At 40.6% G+C, this 23,938-nt stretch overlaps 1 protein-coding gene across 1 annotated transcript in view; it reads left to right on the forward strand.

Annotated features, from left to right (window-relative positions):
- The window catches only part of NAALADL2 (N-acetylated alpha-linked acidic dipeptidase like 2), an 828,713-nt gene extending 805,178 nt beyond the window's left edge, over window positions 1-23,535 (forward strand). Inside the window, exons 15-16 of the mRNA XM_058187422.1 lie at window positions 16,576-16,650; window positions 23,428-23,535. Coding sequence (XP_058043405.1) covers window positions 16,576-16,620 — 45 coding nt within the window. The 3' untranslated portion in view covers window positions 16,621-16,650; window positions 23,428-23,535. The remainder of the gene's footprint in view (window positions 1-16,575; window positions 16,651-23,427) is intronic.
- Window positions 23,536-23,938: the final 403 nt, after the last annotated feature.

Raw genomic sequence — 23,938 nt, forward strand, 5'->3', positions numbered from 1 at the left:
GATAGGTAGGTAGGTAGGTAGGTAGGTAGGTAGGTAGGTAGGTAGGAAGGAAGGAAGGAAGGAAGGAAGAAAGGAAGGAAGGAAGGAAGGAAACACACACACACACACAGACAGAGAGAGAGAGAGAGAGCAGCATGGTGACCTAGTGATGATGACTCTTGCCTCCCACTCGGAAGGTTGAGAGTTCTGAGGTAGCAGCAGATATTTCTCTCCTAGATGCAAATAAAAAATATTTGCTGTGAACTCCACATGGTGTCAGAAAGGGCATCCAGCCAGTAAATGTTCAGCTCCATCCAGTCACCCCAACTCTACCCCAAATTAAGGGATTATAGAGCAGAGGTGGGATTCACTTACCTTCCCTACCGGTTCACAAATGTGAGCGTGCTCGCGTACGCGCTCGCTTTGTTCTCATGTCCCACCTCTGCGCATGCGCATGGCCTTCTGCACATGCGCATTAGTCACACATTATCTCCAGGCGGGTGGCGGAGCCTCCCACAGTCACCACTACCAGTTCGCGCAATCCCAACAGTACTGGTTGAATCCCACCACTGTTATAGAGTCATAAAAAGGGATATATATATATAAAAAACACCATAGTTTCAAGAAATGATTACCATACTCCATATTTCATTGTAATTGTACATACACATCAGATTACTAGCATTCACAATCCCCATCATGAAATGAGAATTCCAAATGCCTGGCTATCTTCTGCTGCCACTTTAAGGTAAGGGTAAAGCAGCAGAAAGATGGATGGCAGCTGATTATATTCCTCTGCAACCTTTCTGAAGTCAAGCAAAAGAAGTTGATGGACTTGATTAGAGGGGCAATAAGAAAATGATTCTTGCTTGCTTGCCCCCTTCTCTTCCCTTTGCATTGAAAACAGAATAAAATTAAAAATGGTTGTTTTCCCATATATACCTCATATAATTTCATTCCATGTGCTATATAATTGGTATCCTGCAGTGGGCTGCAGGAATAATTCATGCTGTTCTCTGAGAAAGTCTCAAAATTTGTCTTGTACAAAGAGAGAAAGATATACAGCCTGAAACATTTATGCAAAATAACACTTTTTTTCTTTCGGTTAAATGGGTATGGCCAAGAAACTATGAGCGCATCACTTTCATTATTTCTTATCATTGTTTTCCTAGTCCGTCTACTTATATACCCAGCTGCAAAAGAAAGCTACTTACTGGATTTTGATGCATGCTCATATATTCTCTAACCATAATAATGTAGTTTCTACAAAGGGGCTAACAGCACAGAAATTCCACAAACCCCAGAAGCTTTTCCACTTTGATTCTGTCTCCCTTCCCCAAAAAATGCCTACTTTTCCCCACTTGGATATGACAACTGCCTCAGAGCCCTGACAATTGGTTCAGGGATGGGATTCTACCGGTTCAGACCGGTTTGGGCAAACCGGTAGCTCCGAGGATCAGGTGGGCCTGCCCGCCCCGTGTTTTACTGACCTATATCTTCTCAGCTGATTCGCTCGGCAGAGCGGATTGCTGTGCCTCAGCTGTGTTACTCCCCAGCAGTAACGCGGAAGGTAAGTTTTTGTAAAACTGTACAAAGTGCACGATCACCGAACCGGTTGTTAAATCGGCAGAATCCCACCACTGAATTGGTTCAACTTCTCAATACATTGGCATCAGGTTGTGTGCAAGGGTTAAACCTGGGTTGCACTAACTGCAACAGAATACTGTATAGAATTGAGATAGAAGGCCACTTATGAAAATTAGGCACCATGCATCTTTTCCATGTTTCTGTCAACTGTGCATTTTTCAGGATACTCTATCATTTCTGCATGGATGCATGCACAGACCGAAAGACACACTGGCACACATCCACAAACACAATTCCTGTGCCACTAATTCTAAGGCCACGGAACAGGCTTTGTTCTCTTTTGACTGTCTTGGAAGAAATTCTCTCCTTTTTTCCAACTTCTTCTAAACTTTGTCCACAGGAATAACCTAATATCAACTTCTTGATTTTTTATGGTATTTTTAGAGAAGTTTCTAGCCATCACAGATCAATATTTGAGTTCACTGCTAGTATATGTGAGAATGAGATGTTAGAGACAACAAACCAAATTCATTTGAACTCTGCAGGAAGTATTTGAATTTTGCTAAGAGATTTACCTTTTATCCCATATGCTAACACAGTTTTTCTCCCTTTATCTGACATTTGAAACGTGCTCCTAAGTTTGTACACAATATTTTATCCCACGTAAATATACTGGTACCAATACGCAAAGATCTTAATACAGGTAATCCTCTGTTTATAATGGCAAATAGGACCGGAATTGCGGTTGTTGAACAATGCAGTTGTAAAGTGCAAGATCACATGACCATGCCACTTAATGATGGCAGATCTCCACAGTCTCGATTGCAGTCATTAGGTGTGGATCTCATTTAAACAGGACTTCTGATTTCCTGCTGGTTTCCCCATTGACTTTGCTTGCGGGAAACTCACGAAAAATTTTGAAAATTACAATTACATAACTATGATTTGCGGCAGTATTGTAATTGTGTGACTGCAGGGATGCCATGGAGCTGGAACTCCAAGTACTGGTCATGGCCACCTCTTGCTGCAAGTTTAAAAAAATCACAGAACAAGGGATTGTTACTGTAAATGAGAACCACCTATATTTTACCTGCAGTGAGATTCTGGATGCTGGGTTGAATAACATGACTATAAATCATTCATATGATATGGAAGTCTACACAAAAGAGTTGAGTAGTAATATTTGCTTATGATTCATTTGCATTATATATATATTTCTTTGGGGAATTATTACAATAAAATGCTGACATGTCTTATTCTTGTACTATGCCCTCAAGTGAATAAACAAGCCATTTTAAAGTTTAAAATGTGGTTTTGTTATAGAAATTATAGACTCAATACAGTGAATCTAATGAACTAAGATATTTTGCAATGTGCAATGGAAGTCTGATTTTTTTTATAACTATTTAAAGTGTCTTTTTAGAATCTGGAGATCAGAATTAAAAAAAAATACTTTCTTGGTAAAGTATTTCTGTATTTTTATAAAACAGAATATAGTACTGATCTATTGAAATAGTTTATACATTCAATATTTTGATTAACAAACCTACATCTTCTATTTTATATTTCAGTGATGCTTATTACACACCCACACGCAAATATTAAGAACTGGAATGTTACAAAATGCAAATGACAGCTATTTTGATTGTAATTAATTATTCTGTCCTGAATTATACTTTTCTTCCTCCAAGAAAATAAACTGAACATGATGATTTCAATATAATGTATGCTGCATTGATTTATATGCTGAAAAAAATTCTATTATTTTAACAAACTGCTTATCAATAAATTTTATTTAAAATTTCTGAAGATGTTGTCTCCTTTTAATTATGAATTCACCAACAAAGCTGACACCAGCCAGGGCATAGAACAATTCAAAGAAGTAATGCAAGACCAGAAGATGTGGAGAGACCTGGCCCACTGAATCATCAAAAGTTGGACACAATTGAATGGATATCACCATCATCTTCCACCATCATTATTAATTCTATGCTAATTTTCAGTTCCAGTGCTCCCGTTTCAGAGCTGATGATGTTACCTAGTTTGGGTAATGAAAACAACCAAACTCAGAAAGCACCAAGGACCCCTCATTTCAACCTTGAGCTACAAATATTCTCCTTTATTGAGATGGTAAACCTTATTCCCTCTTTCCTGACTTAGCTTCTAGATCAGAAATGTCAAACTCAAGGCCCAAGGGCTGGATCTGGCCCACGGGGTACTTCGATCTGGCTCGCGGGGCCACCCTGGAACAGCAAAGGACTGGCCCGTGGTGCCTCTTCCGGCAAAAATGGAGCTCGGGATGACTGTGGGTGGCCCTCCCGAGCTCCGTTTTCACTGGCAGAGGGTTGCAGGAAGCCATCGCAGCCAAAAATGGAGCTTGAGAGCCTGTAATGTCAGGGTTCCAAGGAACACCTCCAATGAAATAAAGCTCTGAGGCTTGAGGTTCCTCAAAGTTCCAATTTATTAGAGATGTCATGTTGGCACAGCTGGGAAAACCCGAAACTGAAAGCTTCCAGGTTTTCCACACCCAATTGACAGTTCACAGCCCTGTCCCACACCCACAAGTTCATCACATTGTCCAATCAACCCTTCACACTCAATTGGATACAATCTTCAGGCAGTCTACATCAGACGCAGGCAAAAGTCCTTGAATACGGAATGCTGTTATGACTAACTTTCTATCACTCCAACAACAACCCCCTCCCAACTTCCCCAGCTAAAATATGTGGCAGTTAAGAAGCAAAAAGAAAATTGTCTTCCAAAACTGACACATGTTTTCACTGGAAGAGCACTTGGGCCACTACAGGCGCCCCAGACATGAGTGATGTCAAGCTGGCCACACCCACCCTGGCCACGCCAAAGTCAAACACAGTCCTGATGCAGTCCTCAATGAAATCGAGTTTGACACCCCTGTTCCAGAGGTAGACTTGGCAAAATGTCTCTCAAATGACACAATGCAGCTGGATAGGATCCTTATGAAGCCACACTGAATGGCTGAGTGTCCTCTGTCAGCATGAAAGTATAGTTTCCCCGACGCACCCATGACAGGTTATACTGATTGCTTCTTCTATCTTACATTTCAATTGAGTTTTTGCCCTGTACTTAAAGACTCTGGAGACAAAACAAATGTTGCCTGTTGACAGAACTGGCATCTCTGCCCTGAAACCTGCTGGCTGTCGATTTACCTCTCAAGTAATATACAAGGGAAAAAAATAAAAAATCCTACTGCATATTTCTCTAATGAAATTAAAGCCCAACTGACTCAATTCAACCTTGCCAGAATATAAGTGGTAGTCAGTGAAAAGGAATTAAAAGCACACAAGTACACATTTCAGGACTGGAATAATGTTGGCTCTTCAGATCCTGCAAATTCATGAGATGGATCCACATTATATCGTAACATAACATAACATAACAACAGAGTTGGAAGGGACCTTGGAGGCCTTCTAGTCCAACCCCCTGCCCAGGCAGGAAACCCTACACCATCTCAGTCAGATGGTTATCCAACATTTTCTTAAAAATTTCCAGTGTTGGAGCATTCAAAACTTCTGCAGGCAAGTCGTTCCACTTATTAATTGTTCTAACTGTCAGGAAATTTCTCCTTAGTTCTAAGTTGCTTCTTTCTTTGATCAGTTTCCACCCATTGCTTCTTGTTCTACCCTCAGGTGCTTTGGAGAACAGCCCGACTCCCTCTTCTTTGTGGCAACCCCTGAGATATTGGAACACTGCTATCATGTCTCCCCTAGTCCTTTTTATTAAACTAGACATACCCAGTTCCTGCAATCGTTCTTCATATGTTTTAGCCTCCAGTCCCCTAATCATCTTTGTTGCTCTTCTCTGCACTCTTTCTAGGGTCTCAACATCTTTTTTACATCGTGGCGACCAAAACTGGATGCAATATTCCAAGTGTGGCCTTACCAAGGCATTATAAAGTGGCACTAACACTTCACGTGATCTTGATTCTATCCCTCTGTTTATGCAGCCCAGAACTGTGTTGGCTTTTTTAGCAGCTGCTGCACACTGCTGGCTCATATCTAAATGGTTATCCACTAGGACTCCAAGATCCCTCTTACAGGTACTACTAGTGAGCAAGGTGCCACATATACGGTACCTGTGATAGAATATCATAGAATATCATGTCAGATATAATGCTCAGATCGGGCTTCACATAATATGTAAACTCAGACTTCTTGGCCTATTCAATTAATTGTGGTTAAAATAAATCATGGTTAGTAACCAACAAAATACCTTATCCTACCAGGCTTGAAATCCTGGGTTTAGAAAACTTGGAACTCCCTCACCTCCGACAGGACCTGGGTTTAGCTCATAGAATCATCTATTGTAATGTCCTTCCTATTAAAGACTACTTCAGTTTCAACTGCAATAATACAAGAGCTACCAATAGATTTAAACTTAATGTCAACTGCTCCAATTTGGATTGCCGAAAATATGACTTCTGTAACAGAATTATCTGTGCTTGGAATGCATTACCTGACTCTGTGGTCTCTTCTCATAACCCCAAAAGCTTTAAACAAAATCTATCCACTGTTGACCTCACCCCATTCCTAAGAGGATTCTAAGGGGCGTGCATAAGAGCACAAACATGCCTACCGTTCCTGTCCTATTGTTCTTTTCCTATATATATATATATATATATATATATATATATATATATATATATATATATATATATATATATATATATATATATATATATATATATATGCTTATACTTCCTTGTTTCTCCCCATATATATGTTTATATATTATATAATCTTTTTGTGTGATGCTTGTGTATATTGTTATGACAAAATTAAATAAACAAATAAAAATATATAAAAAATAGTATGACATTTTATTTCATCTAACAACCCACAATAGGCCGGAAGCATTCACGATAGGTGGCCTCGTCCAGCTTAAGACCTTTATTTATTTATTACATTTCTGTTCCACTTCTTCATCATTACGGGTACATTGACTTACGACAGTTCATTTAGTGACCGTTCAAAGTTATACCGGCTGTGAAAAAAGTGACTTACAACCTTTTTTCACACTTACAGCCATTGTGGCATCCCTATGGTCATGTGATCAAAATTCCGATGCTTGGCAACTGATTCATGTTTATGATGGTTACGGTGTCCCGTGGTCACGTAATCCCCTTTTGCGACCTTCTGACAAGCCAAGTCAATGGGGAAGCCAGATTCACTTAAGAACAGCGTGGCAAGAAAGGTCGTAAACTGGGGCAAAATTCACTTAACAACTGTCTCACTTAGCAACAACAAAAAATTTGGCCTCAGTTGAGGTCGTAAGTTGAGGACTAACTGTATGACTATTAATATGATCTACACCAGACAGCAAGGTAACTCCTTAAACCTAAAGTCCAATGTGTCAAGGTTCCAGAAAAACCTCTTCTGCAATAAAAAAAACTCAGAAGCCATTGTTTTTCAGAGTTCTTTACTAGCATGAGGAAACTGGCACACAATGAGTGAAATTCCAAAACTGAACTTCCGGATTCTTTTCCCAATTATACAAACCCCAAGAGTCCCACCCCCCTGACCCCTTTGATAGTCACATGGTCCCACGTTCTCCCAGTTCATTCAAATATCTTCTCGCCACTCTGCCTGCAGATGTGAACATCATCCGACCTTGACCGCTTGAAGAATGTTACCATACCCCTCAGCCCCCCTTCTTCCCCTCAGGGGAAAAATGTGGCAGCGTCTGGAACCCTAAAGTCTAGTATGGTTTCCAGGCCTGACACAATGCCAAATTCAGACATCTTTAGCTTCAATGTACCTATTTCCTTTGCCGGTTCAAAATGATTTTGCTGTTACAAAAAGAAGAATTTGTGAGGAAGAAATTGTGGTTAAGCATCTCCTAGATCAGGGCTGTCAAACCCGATCGCATCGCAGGCCATATAGGGATTGTTCTGACCCAGCTCCCAAACACGACAAACCCTCTGTCGTTAACTAAATGTTTCCTTTATTAGAAGGAGCCAACAGCCCTGGCAAAAAGTCTTTCTGTCTCTCACAGCAGGCTAACAAGTCCATCTGACAAGGAGATGAATAGCTGTCTGCCACACCTATTCATCTCTGTCCCCTGCCTTTTATCCTCAGAGCTAGGGTGGGGCTCCGCTAGCAGCAGTGGCTCTTCCATTCCAAGAACTGGCCCATAGATTTCCACTGCTCTCCTCTCCCCTGCCTTCTGCACATCTGTGCATCAGGCACTGGACCCAGCTGTTCCTCCTCTTCCTCATCAGCCACCTCCAGACCTGGGGGCTTTTAACTCTCCATCTGAGGGGACAGCCCATACTCCACCTCTCTCTCTCTCTCTCTCTCTCTTACACACACACACACACACAGAGAGAGAGAGAGAGAGAGAGACAGAGACAGAGAGAGCGAGAGAGAGAGAGCTCCATTCCCTCTTCCCCCTTGGAGCTCTCAGATTGCCTTGATGCTGGCCCTGACTCCCATACCGCTGCTTTATCTGATTCGGCTGCTGGAGTGGCCAGCGCCAACAGGCCACGACAGGGATGTTTTTTGCCCTTGCAGAGCTCTGTTGAGCATTTGAGACATGGGCCGTATCTGGCCCACAGAGTGCCAGTTTGACAGGCCTGTCCTAGATTAAAAATCAGCAGTCTGACTGGGAATCAACACTTGAATTTCAAGTACAGGTACTCCTCGGCTTACAACCACAATGGACAACAGCCTCTGTGGCTCAGACTGGTAAGACAGTCTGTTATTAACACAGCTGCCTGCAATTACTGCAGGTTCTAGTCCCACCAGGCCCAAGGTTGACTCAGCCTTCCATCCTTTATAAGGTAGGTAAAATGAGGACCCAGATTGTTGGGGGCAATAAGTTGCCTTTGTATATAAATATACAAATAGGATGAAGACTATTGCTAACATAGTGTAAGCCGCCCTGAGTCTTCAGAGAAGGGCGGGATATAAATCAAATAAAAAAAAGAAACAAAAAAAAAACATTTCCATTGCTGAGCAAGACAGTTGTTAAGAAAGTATTGCTCCATTTTGCCATTTGAAATTGTAATCTAAACAGTCACCAAACCAACGGTTGCAAGTCGAAGATTTAGGTAGAGGTAAAGGTTCCCCTTGCACATATGTGCTAGTCATTCCTGACTCTAGGGGGTGGTGCTCATCTCCATTTCTAAACTGAAGAGCCAGCACTGTCCGAAAACATCTCCATGGTCATGTGGCTGGCATGACTAAATGCCAAAGGCGCACGGAATGCTCTTACCTTCCGACCAAAGGTGCTCCCTATTTTTCTACTTGCATTTTTTTAACGTGCTTTCAAAAATTACCTGTACACAAAAGTGGTGCCAATGAGGGTTTATTAATTCAGCTGCCTCATTGTCCAGTGTGTTATAATTGACTTGGCTTTTTATGCTAACTGGAGATTGGGCTCTATTTTGCTTTATCAAAAAAAAGAAAAGAAAAAGAAACCAGGAAGGCAATTATAACTCCTATCTGGAAGAGGAGTGATTTTTAAATTGCTTGGATATTATAAGACAAATGAGCATTGCAGAGATTCCAGTTAATTACACTAATTAAAAGGGGTTATCTAGTCCTTGATTATTCTTGCCAGTGGTATAGTTTAAGCAATGAAGCGGAAAAATATGAGAGAGAGACAGAGAGATGTAAATGCAACTCAAGTGGGGAGATTTATACCATACAGATAGTCCTTGACTTACAACCAATCATTTAGTGACCATTCAAAGATACACTGGCACTGAAAAGAGTGACTTATGACCAGTGGTGATTTTTTTTTACTACTGGTTCTGTGGGCGTGGCTTGGTGGACATGGTGTGGCTTGGTGGACGTGGCTTGGTGGGCGTGGCAAGGGAAGGATACTGCAAAAACTCCATTCCCACCCCACTCCAGGGGAAAGTTGCTGCAAAAACCACATTTCTTCCCAATCAGCTGGGGGAAGACTATTGCAAAATCACCAGCCAGGGATGGTATTTGCTGGTTCTCTGAACTACTCAGAATTTCCGCTACTGGGTCTCCGAACTGCTCAAAATTTCCGCTACCGGTTCTCCAGAACCTGTCCGAACCTGCTGGATTTCACCCCTGCTTATGACCATTTTTCATACGGCCATTGCAGCATCCGCATGGTCATGTGATTAAAGTGTGGACGTTTGGCAACTGGCATGTACTTATGACGGTTGCAGTGTCCCAGGGTCATAGGAACACCTTTTGCAACTTCCTGACAAGGGGGAAACCAGACTCATTTAAAAGACCACGTTGCTAACTTAACAAATGCAGTGATTCACTTAACAACTGTGTCAAGAAAGGTCATAATACAGGGCAAAGCTCATTTAATAACTGTCTTGCTTAGCAATGAAAATCATGGTCGTAAGTCGAGGGCAACCCTGTAAATTCAAAACTGTATGACTGTATTTTAAGCATGCCCGTTTGGCTCATGTTGAATTTAAGGCTATAGTAACTCTAACTGAGGCCCGAACCACATTGAGCAACTTCTTCCATTCTTTGCTTGGGAGTAAACGGCATCGATTTCTGTACAAATACAGACAGGATTGCCGTAAGCGTGTCCTCTCTGACAAATGCAAGACAAATTTATACAATGAAGATCACTGCGCCACGAGATGCTCCAGCAACTTTCATTTTTTCTCAGTGAAAGAAAATAAATCCGACTTCAAGAAGGGGGATTGATATGAATTCTGCTGCTGCAAAACAAGGTCACTTTTCGAGCAGAAGAATACAGAACGGAATTGGCTCTTAGCGACAAGAATGCGTCTGAATACCAGTAGCTAGGAAACATCATTCTGAGCGCAGATCCGGCAGAATGCAATTGTGAATAGCTTGGATACCTACTTGTGAATAATATCAGTTGCTATGGAAGAAAGACTGAAGAATGCTATAACACTTAGGCTATGCTGTTGATTTCACACAAGGCTGAGGAGTTCTTTGATCTGATTGTCATGGATTTGCAGCTGCCTATTTATTACTGTATACTTAAGCACATACTTAAGCGTATACTTAAGGTACAGTACAGTAGTGAGTTTCAATTTTATTTGTTTACCGGTTCACCATTGGGAGGTCACGATGCTTCTGTGCATGCGCAGAGCATTTTTGATAATATCTGGCCAGGTGGGCGGAGCCTCCCACCGCCGCTGCTACCGGTTCGCCCAAACCCACCACTGGTACGGTAGCGGCGCTGAGAGAGACTAGCAGGCATAGGAATCCATCAGACAGAAGATGGGATAAGTGACAAATCAGAATATAAATTGTGCGAGTGAGACATGGCAAAGGACAAAAGGGAAGAGTTTATATTGTGGGTAACATTTCCTGGATAATATTTTTATTTATTCATTATTTTAGGAAATTTATATTGCTGCTTATTTGCACATAGCGACTCAAGGCGGTTTACAAGACTATAAAAACCTCACACAAAAACAATAAAACTAATAAAAAGAGAATCATATAATAAATTAATATAATAAAATAAACCCCCACCCCTCACTCCAGCGACAACACATCACATGAGTCATTTAACGGGTTCTATCCCGCTTTGTGTTTCCCAGGCTCACTGGCAGAACCAGGTCTTCAGCTCCTTCCAGAAGAATATCAGAGTGGGGGCCATTCTAATTTCTGGGGAATGATGTTCCAGAGAGAGGGAGCCACCACGGAGAAGGCCCTTCTTCTAGGTCCCACTAGGTGTATCTCCCTAGAGGATGGGATCCGCAACATTCCTTGCCTCCCCGCTCTGATGGGTTGGGTAGAATACATAACATATTCTGGATAACCTTTCATCCTTTGATATTATCGGGATGGAATGGGAGGACTCGACACCACCCACTTGGAGCAGCCAACAGGGGGCAGCCTTCTCGCCACCTCCAACTCTCCTTTGCTAATTTGGTGCCACTGTTTCTTCGCAGGACAAAAAATATGGTAACTTATCAACCGCAGTAGTTCACTTAATAACTGTGGCAAGAAAGGTCGCAAAACGGGGCAAAACTCACTGAACACATTTCTCACTTAACAACAGAAATGTTGGGCTCAATTGTGGACATAAGTCAAGGACTACCTGTATTCAACAATGAATGAGAAGAGAGAGAGAGGGAGGGGGAGGAGAGAGAGAGAGGATAACTCGCTGTAGATACTGGATGGAGAGCTAGACAAGTGAGCGGGCTGTCAGAGGGCAGTGGGGATAGGTTGGCTCCACCCCAAAAACCAAACTGGCAGTTTGTCTACATCAGGAGATGGGGCAGAGAGCGGGGAGGCAGCAGCAGGCAGGGGCTTCCTATTCTGACACACCCCTCCCACCACTGCCGCCAAACCTTAGGCTGAGCTGCTCTACAAGGTTGTTTTTTAAAGCACCATCCCGAGGTGCAACCGGCAATTGTTAAGTGAGCTGTGCCCAATTTTAAAGCCTTTTTTTTTTGCCATGGCTGCTAAGCAAATTACTGCAACTATTACCTGAATGATGCATGAATTCACTGATTCTGGCTTTCCCCCATTGACTTTGCTTTTTTGGAAGCCAGCTGGGAAGGCTGCAAGTGGCAGTCACATGGCCCTGGGATGCTGCAGCCATCGTAAATACATGACAGTTGCCAAATGCCTCAATTTTGATCATGTGACATGGAGATGCTGAAATTGGCATGTCTTTTTTTTTTTTCAATGCCATTGTAACTTCAGTCACTAAATGAATGGTTGTAAGTTGATTACTAACTGCACAATGGCCTTGGCAGAATTCTCTAATTCAGGGGTCTCCAACCTTGGTCCCTTTAAGACTTGTGGACTTCAACTCCCAGAGTTCCTCAGCCAGCTTTGTTGGCTGAGGAACTCTGGGAGTTGAAGTCCACAAGTCTTAAAGGGACCAAGGTTGGAGACCCCTGCTCTAATTCATACTTTAATCTATTTTGTACGGGATATTTTTGTATTCAACCCATATTCTTTCACTATCTGTTTATTCTTGATCCTATCCCTGTTTTGGATACATACTTCTTAAATATCGCAGTCTCATTTGACCTAATTTACTTTTAAGTTTATGCTAACATCCCCAAATCTCACATCCCTGTCATAAAGTAGGGGGAACTGGACTCCTACGTACAGTGATTTTCAATAACATTCATTCTCTGCAACATATATACTATCCACCATTTGTATATAGGCATTTGTGTTTCCATTTTACCATAGTTCCCGAATTTTCAGCTAATGTATACAAAGGCACCTATTTGCCTAAATTTTTCTATGTTTGCTCCATCTTCTCAACCAGATGCAACTCTCTTGGTCTTTGTTATATTGATTTTCAAATTGACTCTCCTTGTTGCACTTTACATTCACTGTAAATAATTGAACTTCTCTTGCATTGACCCAATAACACATACTGTCTATGTCTAAAAGTGCATGGACATTCATGTTCCCAATAAAGACATCCATAACATCACCTAAGCATCTGTATGCATTAGGGGCCACAGTGGCTCAAGTGGTTAAGACACTGAGTTGGAGGATCATCAAGGTCAACAGCTCAGCAGTTCAAGACCCGAGAGCGTGAGCCACATGATGGAGTGAGTTCCCATCAATTATCCCAGATTCTGCTCACCTAGCAGTTTGAAAGCATGAAAATACAAGTAGATAAATAGGTACCACATTGGTGGGAAAATCAGGGACATGAAAGTTTGCATTCCCCCTGAAGATTGCATTCTTACCAATCGGGCATCCCCTGGGCAATGGTGATGTCACTGGCTAATCCTTTCAATCCAGAAGTGCCTCTGCTTTTGAGACATGTAAAAAAAAATCTGTATGTCAGCTTTGGAAACCATATTAGGCCAGAAGCTTCCTTGCTGCCACCTTCTCATGTGTGGGAAAGTAGGAGGGGGGATTTAGTAGAGGGGTTGTCTTTAGACATAATAGCATTCTTCCTGTCAATCAAGGTCAGGCCGATCCTGCATCTGGAGAAGGAGTAGTCAGAGTGCTGTCTCGAGATGGGACAGTTGGCGATTGGAGCATGTGATCGACTGTGGAGTCAGGGGATAGTTTTGAGGTTTTTGATTTACTGAGGGAAAACCCAGACCTCTCAGATTCGAGTTTTCCCAGATGTGCCAGTTTACCTATCCTAGTAAATAGAACTTTGAAAGATGCTTGCTTCGGAGTTTTTACTTGGATCTGTTTTTGTTTTTTTTTCTGGAACGCTGATACTGTATGCATTTACTATATGTGTACATTCCAAATGTGGAAACTTCCCACATTTCTGTCCTACTACATGTTATGTGTTAAACCATTCGTTGAGCTGTTTGTTTATTATTTATTTTACAGTTTTGTAGTTTGCTACAATATGCAAGATCCAAGAAGCATTCAACAATGTAAGAGAAAGGAAAAAAAACAACATAAAAGTATTTTCACACATGTTTATTTCTACAATACATTGCTCCTGTTATATTCAGCAGCCAACCTTAAGTTTTTTTTATTTATGCCAAACAATCCATAATTCAAGCCTATTCATTTTATCATGCACTTTATATTTCTCACTGGCTAACTAAAGAACGTGCATCTGCCATACACACCAAATCTAGCATGAAGCCACACTGCACTTTTCACATTTTCCTCACTGTTACCTCTCATTTATTGTGGGTTCATTCCTGTCTGCTTTCCCTTTTAGTAGGAGAACAATGGCATTCTTCCCAAATCAAGTACAGATGCCATCTTCACAGACAAATTATACAACTCATGCAAACATTTCATAAACAAACCATACTTATAGTTCTGAAATTTCTTCAGTTAGCTAATCTATACCACCAGTTCTACCATTTTTTTCAACATTCTAATTTCCTTTTTCTTTTGACACTAATATTTAGCATTCGTTTCAGTTCCACCTTTCATTATCATTCCTTCCTTGAACCTTCCCTTACTTCTTAAAATAATTTCATCACTTTTTTAAAAAAAATTCCATTCACTCTGCTGAAGGTTCTTTATTTAATCCTCTTCACCTATTTTTATTTCTATTCAAAGCACTCTGCAACAGTTGATTTCACTCCTTTTTTAATTCTCAAATGTCCAATCACTTTTTTCTTATTCTCGCTATCAGGCCTGGAAGCCATCTTTTGCGTTGGAACTTCAGGCCTGCCACATTTACTGCTGTGGGAAACTGGGAGGGGGGGATTGTATGGAGCCAGCGTGATATATAGTCATAATAACATTCCTTTCTCAGAAAATCAAGGCCATCTTGCCCTGCACCTGGAAGGCTGAACTGGGAGGCCTCTCCAGTTGGGAAAGTGTTTTGATTGGACCATGTGATGGACATTGAGCAGGGATTTGAACTTTCCCTTGGGAGGGGAAAATCTGGAAGCTTTCAGATTTGAGTTTTCCCAGATATGCCAATATGATATCTGTAATAAAATGGAACTTTGAGGAAACTCAAGCCTCAAGTATTTTCTTTTGTTGGGGGTGTTACTTGAAACCCTGACACCCGCATGTCATTCCCATTCATCCATTCATGTCACCTAGCAGGATCATTTTCCCACTGATCTTGGATCAAATTAATTCAGAACATTGCATATTCTTATTCTCACCTCTGGTTCTTTTATCACCGTTCACTAGAACATACCCATGATCTTCTACTCTCCCATATGCATTTTAGCCTTTTCATTCAAAATTAAATCTGTATCTTTCATTTTCTTACCTGCATCCATCAACTCCACTTGCAAGATCATTCATATCTATTACTTTATTTTCTTTTCTCTTAATTTTACATACATACATTGTACTTGTTTATTCATGCTCTTTACAATTTACTTTGTCTCTCATACTCCAGGTCACAATCTTCCCTAAGTTATGGTGATTATCAAGTGGATCCTAAATATTGTTTTCTGCTGCCTTTGACTTTGACCTTGACTTTGACTTTGGTCAATTGAAAATTTTCTATCATATTTTTTTTCTAAGATAGAGAACATATTATCAACCTTAGTTGCATCCTTTCTACAAGATGCTAATTTGCCCCCATGACTCAGACTGATTCAAAGTTTTGCTTCTCATCCAAGAAGCTTTATCGGTTCCGATGTTTTGTCTTCTTCTTCTTCTCAGGGAAAAAACAGTCCAGATGCCTTTTGAAAAAGCACCTTTGAGACAACTATAACCTGGATGACTGAGAATCTCCATAGCAGTTGTCCTTGTGACATTGCCTTCCTCTCGCTCATTCCTATCCCACGACTGACATATTTTTATGTTTTTCTTAGCCATTCACAGTTTAAAGCAATATTGTCCCTGAAACAATTAATAACCCAAACTGATTTCCTTTAGCTGCAGCCTGGTTTCATATAATTGATCATTCATGTGGGAACAGAAGCAGATAATTTCTATTAGTAGATCTTCCATTTAGTAGCACTTTTAGTCTAGTGCAGGCTTATTCTTTTCCCTCTAGTTGGACCCTAACACAGAACACTCAATCCCTAGTTTTGAAAGATGGTGTCCTGCTTTTGGTTTCAATTACACACTTACACACTATTGCTATGGAAATTAGCAGTTTACTGAAGGTCAAGGAGATAATAGCAGACAAGGAATGCAAATGAAAACACAGTCTTTGAAAGAAACTTGCCTGAAGGTTTTATTTTTAACTAGTGCAAATAGAAGGAATAATCCAAATCCAAGTTAGGTTATCAGCCAGGCCAAAGGCCAGAATTTCAAGAGCAGAATCTAAACAACTTCACACAACATCCTAAAATGATCATGTTGTCTCCCCTGCCAGGTAAGTAAAATCCTAAACAACTTCACACAACATCCTAAAATCATTCCAATGATTCCAATGATCACCTCTTCGATCAGGTTGCAGCCAGCTGCCTTTGATTGAGGTTTTACTCCCTTGTTTGGCAAGGAGCCTCATGGAACATCTTTGTTCTGCTCTTTGCCGTACTCACAATGTGTGTGTGGCAGGATGGGTGTGAGGTTTTTACATCAGCATCATCTGATTGTTCTGTTTGTTTAGGTGGGGCCTATTTTTGATCAGCCTCGGGTGATTCTTGACTTTGTGTCTCCCAAGGCTGACATCCCACAGGTGTTGCTGAGCCTTTTCCTCAACATTTGAGTCCAGGCCTGGGATCAGCCTGGTATGTGTGTGAGTATTATGCAATGGGGCAGCAGGTTGAGTCTCACCACATATGCAATCTCCCCTCTCAGTGTAACTTGTTTATCATCCCCTTTTAAACATAGCCTTACCACTCTTTCAGAAGGGCATTAAAGTCATGCTGAAAAGAATATAATTTAACAGGTGATAGGTTGTCAAGAGTTAGGGTACATGTATAGAGTTGTGCGATGGAATGAGAGAGATTCTAGGTGTCAGGAAAGGCATGCGGCCAGTAAATAATTGAGCTCCAGTCAGTCACCGTGATTCCACCCTGATGCAGTTTCTTCCCGAATGCCATCACTCTGCTAAACAAATAATTCCCTCAACACTGTCAAACTATTTACTAAATCTGCACTGCTATTAATCTTCTCATCGTTCCCATCACCCATCTCCTTCCTCTTATGACTGTAACTTTGTTGCTTGTATCCTTAGGATTTATACTGATATTGATTGTTTCCTGATTGCTTATTTGTAGCCTATGACTATCATTAAGTGTATTAATTAATTAATTATTTATTTATTTATTTATTTATTTATTTATTTATTTATTTATTTATTTATTTATTTATTTATTTATTATATTTTTATACCACCCTTCTCCCGAAGGACTCAGGGCGGTTTACAGCCAGAATAAAAACAAAAGCAATGTACAATTAAAACAGACAATTAAAAAACTTATTATAAAATTGGCCGAGATTTAAAACATTTAAAATCTAAAAACCCTTAAAATTCATCTAAAAATTTAAAATTTAAGCCAGCCCCGCGCGAGTAAATAAATACGTCTTCAGCTCACGGCGAAAGGTCCGAAGGTCAGGCAATTGGCGCAAGCCAGGGGGAAGTTCGTTCTAGAGGGTAGGAGCCCCCGCAGAGAAGGATCTTCCCCTGGGGGCTGCCAGCCAACAAGTGTTGTATCATTAAGCATTAAATTTGTACCCTATGACTATCATTAAGTGTTGTAAGTGTTGTACCTTGATGAAGATATCTTTTATTTTATGTACACTGAGAGCATATGCACCAAGACAAATTCCTTGTGTCCAATCAGACTTGGCCAATAAAAAATTCTGTTCTGTTCTATTCTATTCTATTCTATTCTATTCTATTCTATTCTATTCTATTCTATTCTATTCTATTCTATTCTATTCTATTCTATTCTATTCTATGCCAGGGATTACAGGGTGGTTAAAAGATAAAAGAGTCACCACATTAGTGACGGGGCAGGATTCAAATTTAATAAATAAAAAAATAAAATGTGCCTTAGTATATCAGGGCATGTCTGCATGAAGATCGGTTTATCCAGATTGCTACAAGAACGAAATCTGAATGTCCCCTTGACTCTAAAATAAATATTAGAATTCTGTAGTGGAGATGTGAATTAAGGACAGAAATGGAGTTGCTCTCACTATGCTATCAGTCATGGTGTGCTCCATGCTGCTTCTCTTTTATTTCGCATTAGCCAAGTGAGTAATTATCTTGTCTTTGACCAAGCAAAGATATTATGCCACACACAAATGAGAAATTATTACAGTGTACTATTAGAACATTTCAGGAAAAGAAACTAAATAAAGTTGATATAAACTAAATAAAGTTGAAATAAAGTTGATTTTTTTCCCCCTTAACCTAGAGTGAGAAGTATATCAATCTATAAAGTTGAGTTTCTTTCAAGCTGAGATAAAGTCTTGATGATTTTATGGGGCACATTTTAGTGGGAGCCAATATGATCTAGTGGTTAAGACACCAGGCTAGAAAGGCAGCGTCGTGTCCCACTCCCCCTCCGACGACCGGGTCAAGGAAGTCCGTATCAAACGTGGCAACGAAGCCCCTGCAGCTTGCCAAATTCCTTTGAGGTTTATCAGGGCAGGCAGGAGTCCAAGTTGTGACTTCAGCGATAGAGTCCGATAGCAGCAAACTAGATGAGACTTTGCTTGATTCAAGGTTGGAATGCCAAAAGCAGGTCCTTTATATAGGCTGTGGGATGTGGCTCCATGACTCAGCCTGCCCCTCCCTTCCTTCTGCTGGCGTCACCTCTCAGATCTCCGGAAGCGAGGATCCTCCTACTTTGAATTATTTTCTGCTGCTTATTTTCTGCTATTTTCTGCTATTATGGATCTGCTGTCAGTAATTCCAGCACATGGCTGGCTTCCTGATCACATACTGTAGGAGTGAAGTTTATCAGGCTTCTCTGTTCACTCCTGGCATCCTCTCTGGGCATGGGGACAGGGCCGGGGGCTGGAGGCATGACCTTCACCTTCATTATCAGACTTGGAGTCTGATAACAGGCCCGGGTGGAGACAGGAGGGGCCCAGCTGAGGAGAGGAGGGAGGACGAGGCACAACAGGCAGAGACTGTCCAGCCTTAGCTATGAAACCTAGTTGGGTGGCCTTAGCCAGTCAATCTCTCTCAGCCCAACTCACCTCATAGAGTTGTTATTGTGGGGAAGATAGGAGGTAGAGGTAGAAGCAGCATTTAGAATAGGATTCTTTATTGGCCAAGTGTGATTGGACACACAAGGAATTTGTCTTAGGTATATATGCTCTCAGTGTACATAAGGAGAATAAAATGCAATCATCAAGAATAAAAAGATATAACAATGATAGTCAAGGTTACTAATACGCTATCAAATCATACTAGGAAACAATAAAAGCAATATAATTGAAAAATACAAGCAACATGGTTATAGTAATAAGTGGGAAGAGATAGATAGATAGGAGGGAAGAGAAGAATAATAGTAATACAGTCTTAGTAAATTATTTGACAGTGTTGTGGGAATGAGTTGTTAAGCTAAGTCGATGGCATTCGGGGGAATAAAAACCTCTCCTTGTGTCTAGTTGTTTTGGTGTGCAGTGCCCTTTATAAATATATTGATAAATAAATATATTTATAAATATATAAGTGTATTGAGTTGCATATAAAAATGATAATATCAATTAAATAAATAAGTAAATAAAATAAGTAGTTTTCCATAATAGCAATGGTAAAAAAATAATAATTTTTCGTTGCCTTCTTCTGACTCTTCTTTAAATTCTCAGTCAAGATTGCAATCCTGAGTTTTCTTGATTTTCTCCCATCCAAGTACCAATCAGGGCAAAACTCAGGAAGGCCTGGAGGAATGTCTATGGGGTCATGATGGGTCGGAACTAACAACCACAAGAAGAACTTGCTTTTGACAAATGTTACGATGAATCCCATGTTTCAGCTAATTCAGGGCTTGAATTAATACTTTTTTTAATACTGATAATTACTATCATTTTATTGGTTGGATCTGACAGAGCAAGTTTATGGATAATCCTTATTATGCTCACTGACCAACAAATTAAAACATCAACATCATAAAAAAGAATAAGAAAATAAAGTATGGGAAGCCATGACCTCGGAAAGAAAAGCACAGTCATTTTCCAAAAAGAAAATCAAATTTATATGGTTTCCCATCTGGCCAGAAGTGACTCTGGTAGTGTGCAATAATTAAATGCAGCAACACATATATAAAAACAGTCATACCAAAATATTAAAAAATTAAATATTTAGATATATAAATATATCTCCCCAGGTATGAAGAGAGAGAGTATATCTGCTTCAGTGGAGCCATCTAAACATGTTTCTAATTCCCTGGGATCCCAAGGCCAGATGACATAATGAAGTCTTAATGGACTTTCAGAACCTCAAGAGGTATGGAGCCCACCATACCTCGGGGGGGTGGGGAGATACATAATGGAACAAAATGAAATGGTCTATTTTGCCAAAAAGTCAGAAAATAGACTTCTGTATAGAACAATGGCAGATGAGGGAAATTTTGCCACTCTCCTGGTGGCAAAAGTGTTAAGGATCTGTTCTGAGAATCAAGAACAAAAACACTGTTCTCAAGGCAGAAGTCTGCAGTAGGTTGGCAGGATATTAATGATGAAGGGAAAGCTACTACAGAAAGGGCATTGTCAGGTGCAGGCAGTGGTGGGATTCAGCTGGTTCAGACCAGTTTGGGTAAACCGGATGTTAATTTTAATCTGGTTTGCCGAACCGGTTGTTCCAAGGACTGGCTGACCCCGTCCACCCTACCCCGCTCCTCCTAGCAGTCTCCATGCAGCTCATTTTGGATGCAAGGTAAGTTCAGGGCCTGCATAGACGTCTGGGAGGGTGAAAAACGGGCCTACCGGAAGGGCCTCCAGTGCTTGGGGGAGGCCACGCTTGAGGAAAGCCTCTGGAGCCTCCCCGCTGTGGTGCAGGAGGCTGAATAGACCACGCCACCATGGCCATGCCCACCTAGCAACCAGGCAGCAAACCGGTTGTTAAATTTTTCAATCCCACCACTGGTCTCATCAGAAGCAAATTCCAGGCTGTGGGCAGGGTTCGCCTGCAAGACTGAAGTTTAACCACTGCGCCATCAGGATGTCACCAGACTGACTGCAGTCCCTTGAGAACAGTCAGATAAGGCTTCAGGGATTCTGCAGGAGTCACTCTCTTCAGCCGTGCCACTTTCTTGCCACTTTCTTCAGCCGTGATAGCTCAGGCTGGTAAGAAGCCTGTTATTAGAACACAGCAGCCTGCAATTACTGCAGGTTCAAGCCCGGCCCAAGGTTGAGTCAGCCTTCCATCCTTTATAAGGTAGGTAAAATGAGGACCCAGATTGTTGGGGGGGCAATAAGTTGACTTTGTAAATATACAAATAGAATGAGACTATTGCCTTATACACTGTAAGCTGCCCTGAGTCTTCGGAGAAGGGCGGGATATAAATGTAAATAAAAACAACAACAACTCTAAGCTTCGCCCCTCTTGACACCTCCCTCCAGTCTACCCGGAGATTCCACCACAGGCATTGAAGGAGCATGTGGGCTAGTGTCTCAGGTCTCTCAAGAGCACAGAGACAAGTTCAGTTTGGAAATGTCTACCATTAAATCTTCCTTCCCACAATGCAGAGGGCAAGGCATTTCAAGTAGAATAAGTGATGAGCAGGCGATGTTGAAAAGTCGTGTAAAAGGCCTCCGGTCAGTTCTAGTGGCTAAAAACGTCTTGTTCTACCTGAAGAGCATTGTCAAATTTGTAGTTCTCAATACATCAAAGTTCAACGTCTTTTGTTTAAAATCAAATAGAAAAATAAAATCAACGGTGAGGCTAATGCAATGCGATTTGTTTCCCCCTTGAAACTGTATTCTCTAGTTCTCTAAGATGGGAATATAGAACTTTTAATAGCTGGTTCAGTCTGTAAGACATTTGTTGCCAAGAAATTCAGTCTCCTAAATTTGACAGGAGTATATTTCCTTGGGATCTCTAGAACTAATGAAGAAAACCATCCACTCAAGATCCTTTCCTTCTTCACATTTAAAGTTAAAAAAGGACATTCAGGATTTTTTTAAAATTAAGGTGATCCATATATTTTATAATCTCAGGGAAGTTTTAGGAAGAACCAGCTGCTCTTGTTTATATATATATACTGTATAGAATGACCTATTTCACTTTAATGGAATTTGAAAGGCAATTATATAATAGGACATTAATATTAGAGTTCCGTGATGATTTGGATTTAAAGGCCACATGGTGCAACAGAATCCATGTGTCCTGGGCATTGCCAGAAACATTCACATCACACTGTAATGACACATATAGTGAAGCTGACATATTAATTATGCTCATCCTATTTGGGTCATGATGCAAATTTGTAAATCTCAACCTTTGAGTAGCAATTAACATATTATCATTTTATCACAGTTTTCTGTGGAAAACTACCTTCAACTGCTTAAATCTATCCTGCCTTTTCCTGAGATTGAATTAGATGGACAACTTCATTCCAGGGAAAGATGCAGTAGTCCCAAAGGTGCTTTCTCAAGAGGCAACTGGACTTTCTTTGTTTGTCCTTGAAGATGTTTCGCTTTTTCTCCGAGAAGTTTCCTCAGAACTGAAGCTTCTTGGAGGAGAAGTAAAACATCTTCAACAGGTGTGAAATGTAAAATTTGTTACCAATGGTTCTGTGGGCGTGGCTTGGTGGTAGTGGTGGTAATGTGAGTAGGTGGGCGTGGCCAACTGTTGTTGTTTTTTTTACTTTTAAGAGAATATTTTCTACAACCTCTTTGGCCGAAGAGGTTGTAAAAAAATGCTTTTAAAAGCTTCTGACAATCAGGCAACTCAGCTGGGATCATCAGAGGAGCCTTTTAAAAGAATTTTTTTTACAACCTCTTTGACCAAAGAGGTTTGAAAAGCTTCTGACAATCCCAGCTGAGCCACATCATAACTAGAGGCTTTTTTTAAACTTTTAAAAGCATTTTTTCGACCGAAGAAAAATGCTTTTAAAAGTAAAAAAAAAAAACAACCTCTGATGATCATGTGGCCCAGCTGGGTGTGAGCGGGGCGGCAGGGATTTTTGCTACTAGTTCTCCAAACCATCCGCCACCATCACTACCAAATCAGGTGATCTGGTCCGAACCAGGAGCATTTCACCCCTGATCTTCAAGGAAAAACAAAGTCCAGTTGCCGCTTGAAAAAGCACCTTTGGAACAACTATGACCTGAATGTCTGAGAATCTTCATGGAAAGATGCAGCTATTTTAATAAGTTAGAGCCATACCTCTTCACACTCTGAAGTCCACAGTCATCTTCAACTACCCAACACATAACATTGCATTACAAAAACATTTCTGGTATGAAAGAATTAATCAGTCCAATGTTTTCGACAGACATTCTTTTGATTAATATGACGCGCCTATCTTTTTTTGTTTGCTTTACCAACTAAGGGTATCTTAATATTCCTAAGAAGACAAGGATTATTTTTTCTTCTTCTTTCAAGCAGGAAAGAAGATCCTAGGAAATACATCAAAGCTGAACTGAGCCAGCATAAATCACTTTTTCATGATATACCATTTATAACTTGATTCATTGATTCATCTCTCAACAAGACAAGGTCAGTTGAAATAAAATGATTCAGTTTCTTGCCCGCCAGAAAAAGGAACTTAAACAACAAATTCATCTTCGCTTCTAACCATATGGAATTTGACATAAACGCACACACACATTTACCCACACATAAGCACGCAGAAGTACAGTGAATCTAGAAACAGCCTCACAAACAGATCAGCGCGCAGGAAAGTCTGCTGATAGTACAAAATAAAGATGGTAGCTTCAAAATAAGACAGCTTATAAAATAAGACAGTCTGGACAATATTCTTCCTTCGTACATTTCTTTGGACTTATTTTATTTCTATTATTTTAAAGGCACTTTTTAGAGTTAGAGACAAATAACAGGTCAAAATGATCAGTTCAGAAAAGATGCTCAGGATTGCATGACAGCAACAGCGCTTAGA

The sequence above is a fragment of the Ahaetulla prasina genome, chromosome 6, assembly GCF_028640845.1.
Source record: "Ahaetulla prasina isolate Xishuangbanna chromosome 6, ASM2864084v1, whole genome shotgun sequence".
NCBI classification, from domain to species: Eukaryota; Metazoa; Chordata; class Lepidosauria; order Squamata; family Colubridae; genus Ahaetulla; species Ahaetulla prasina.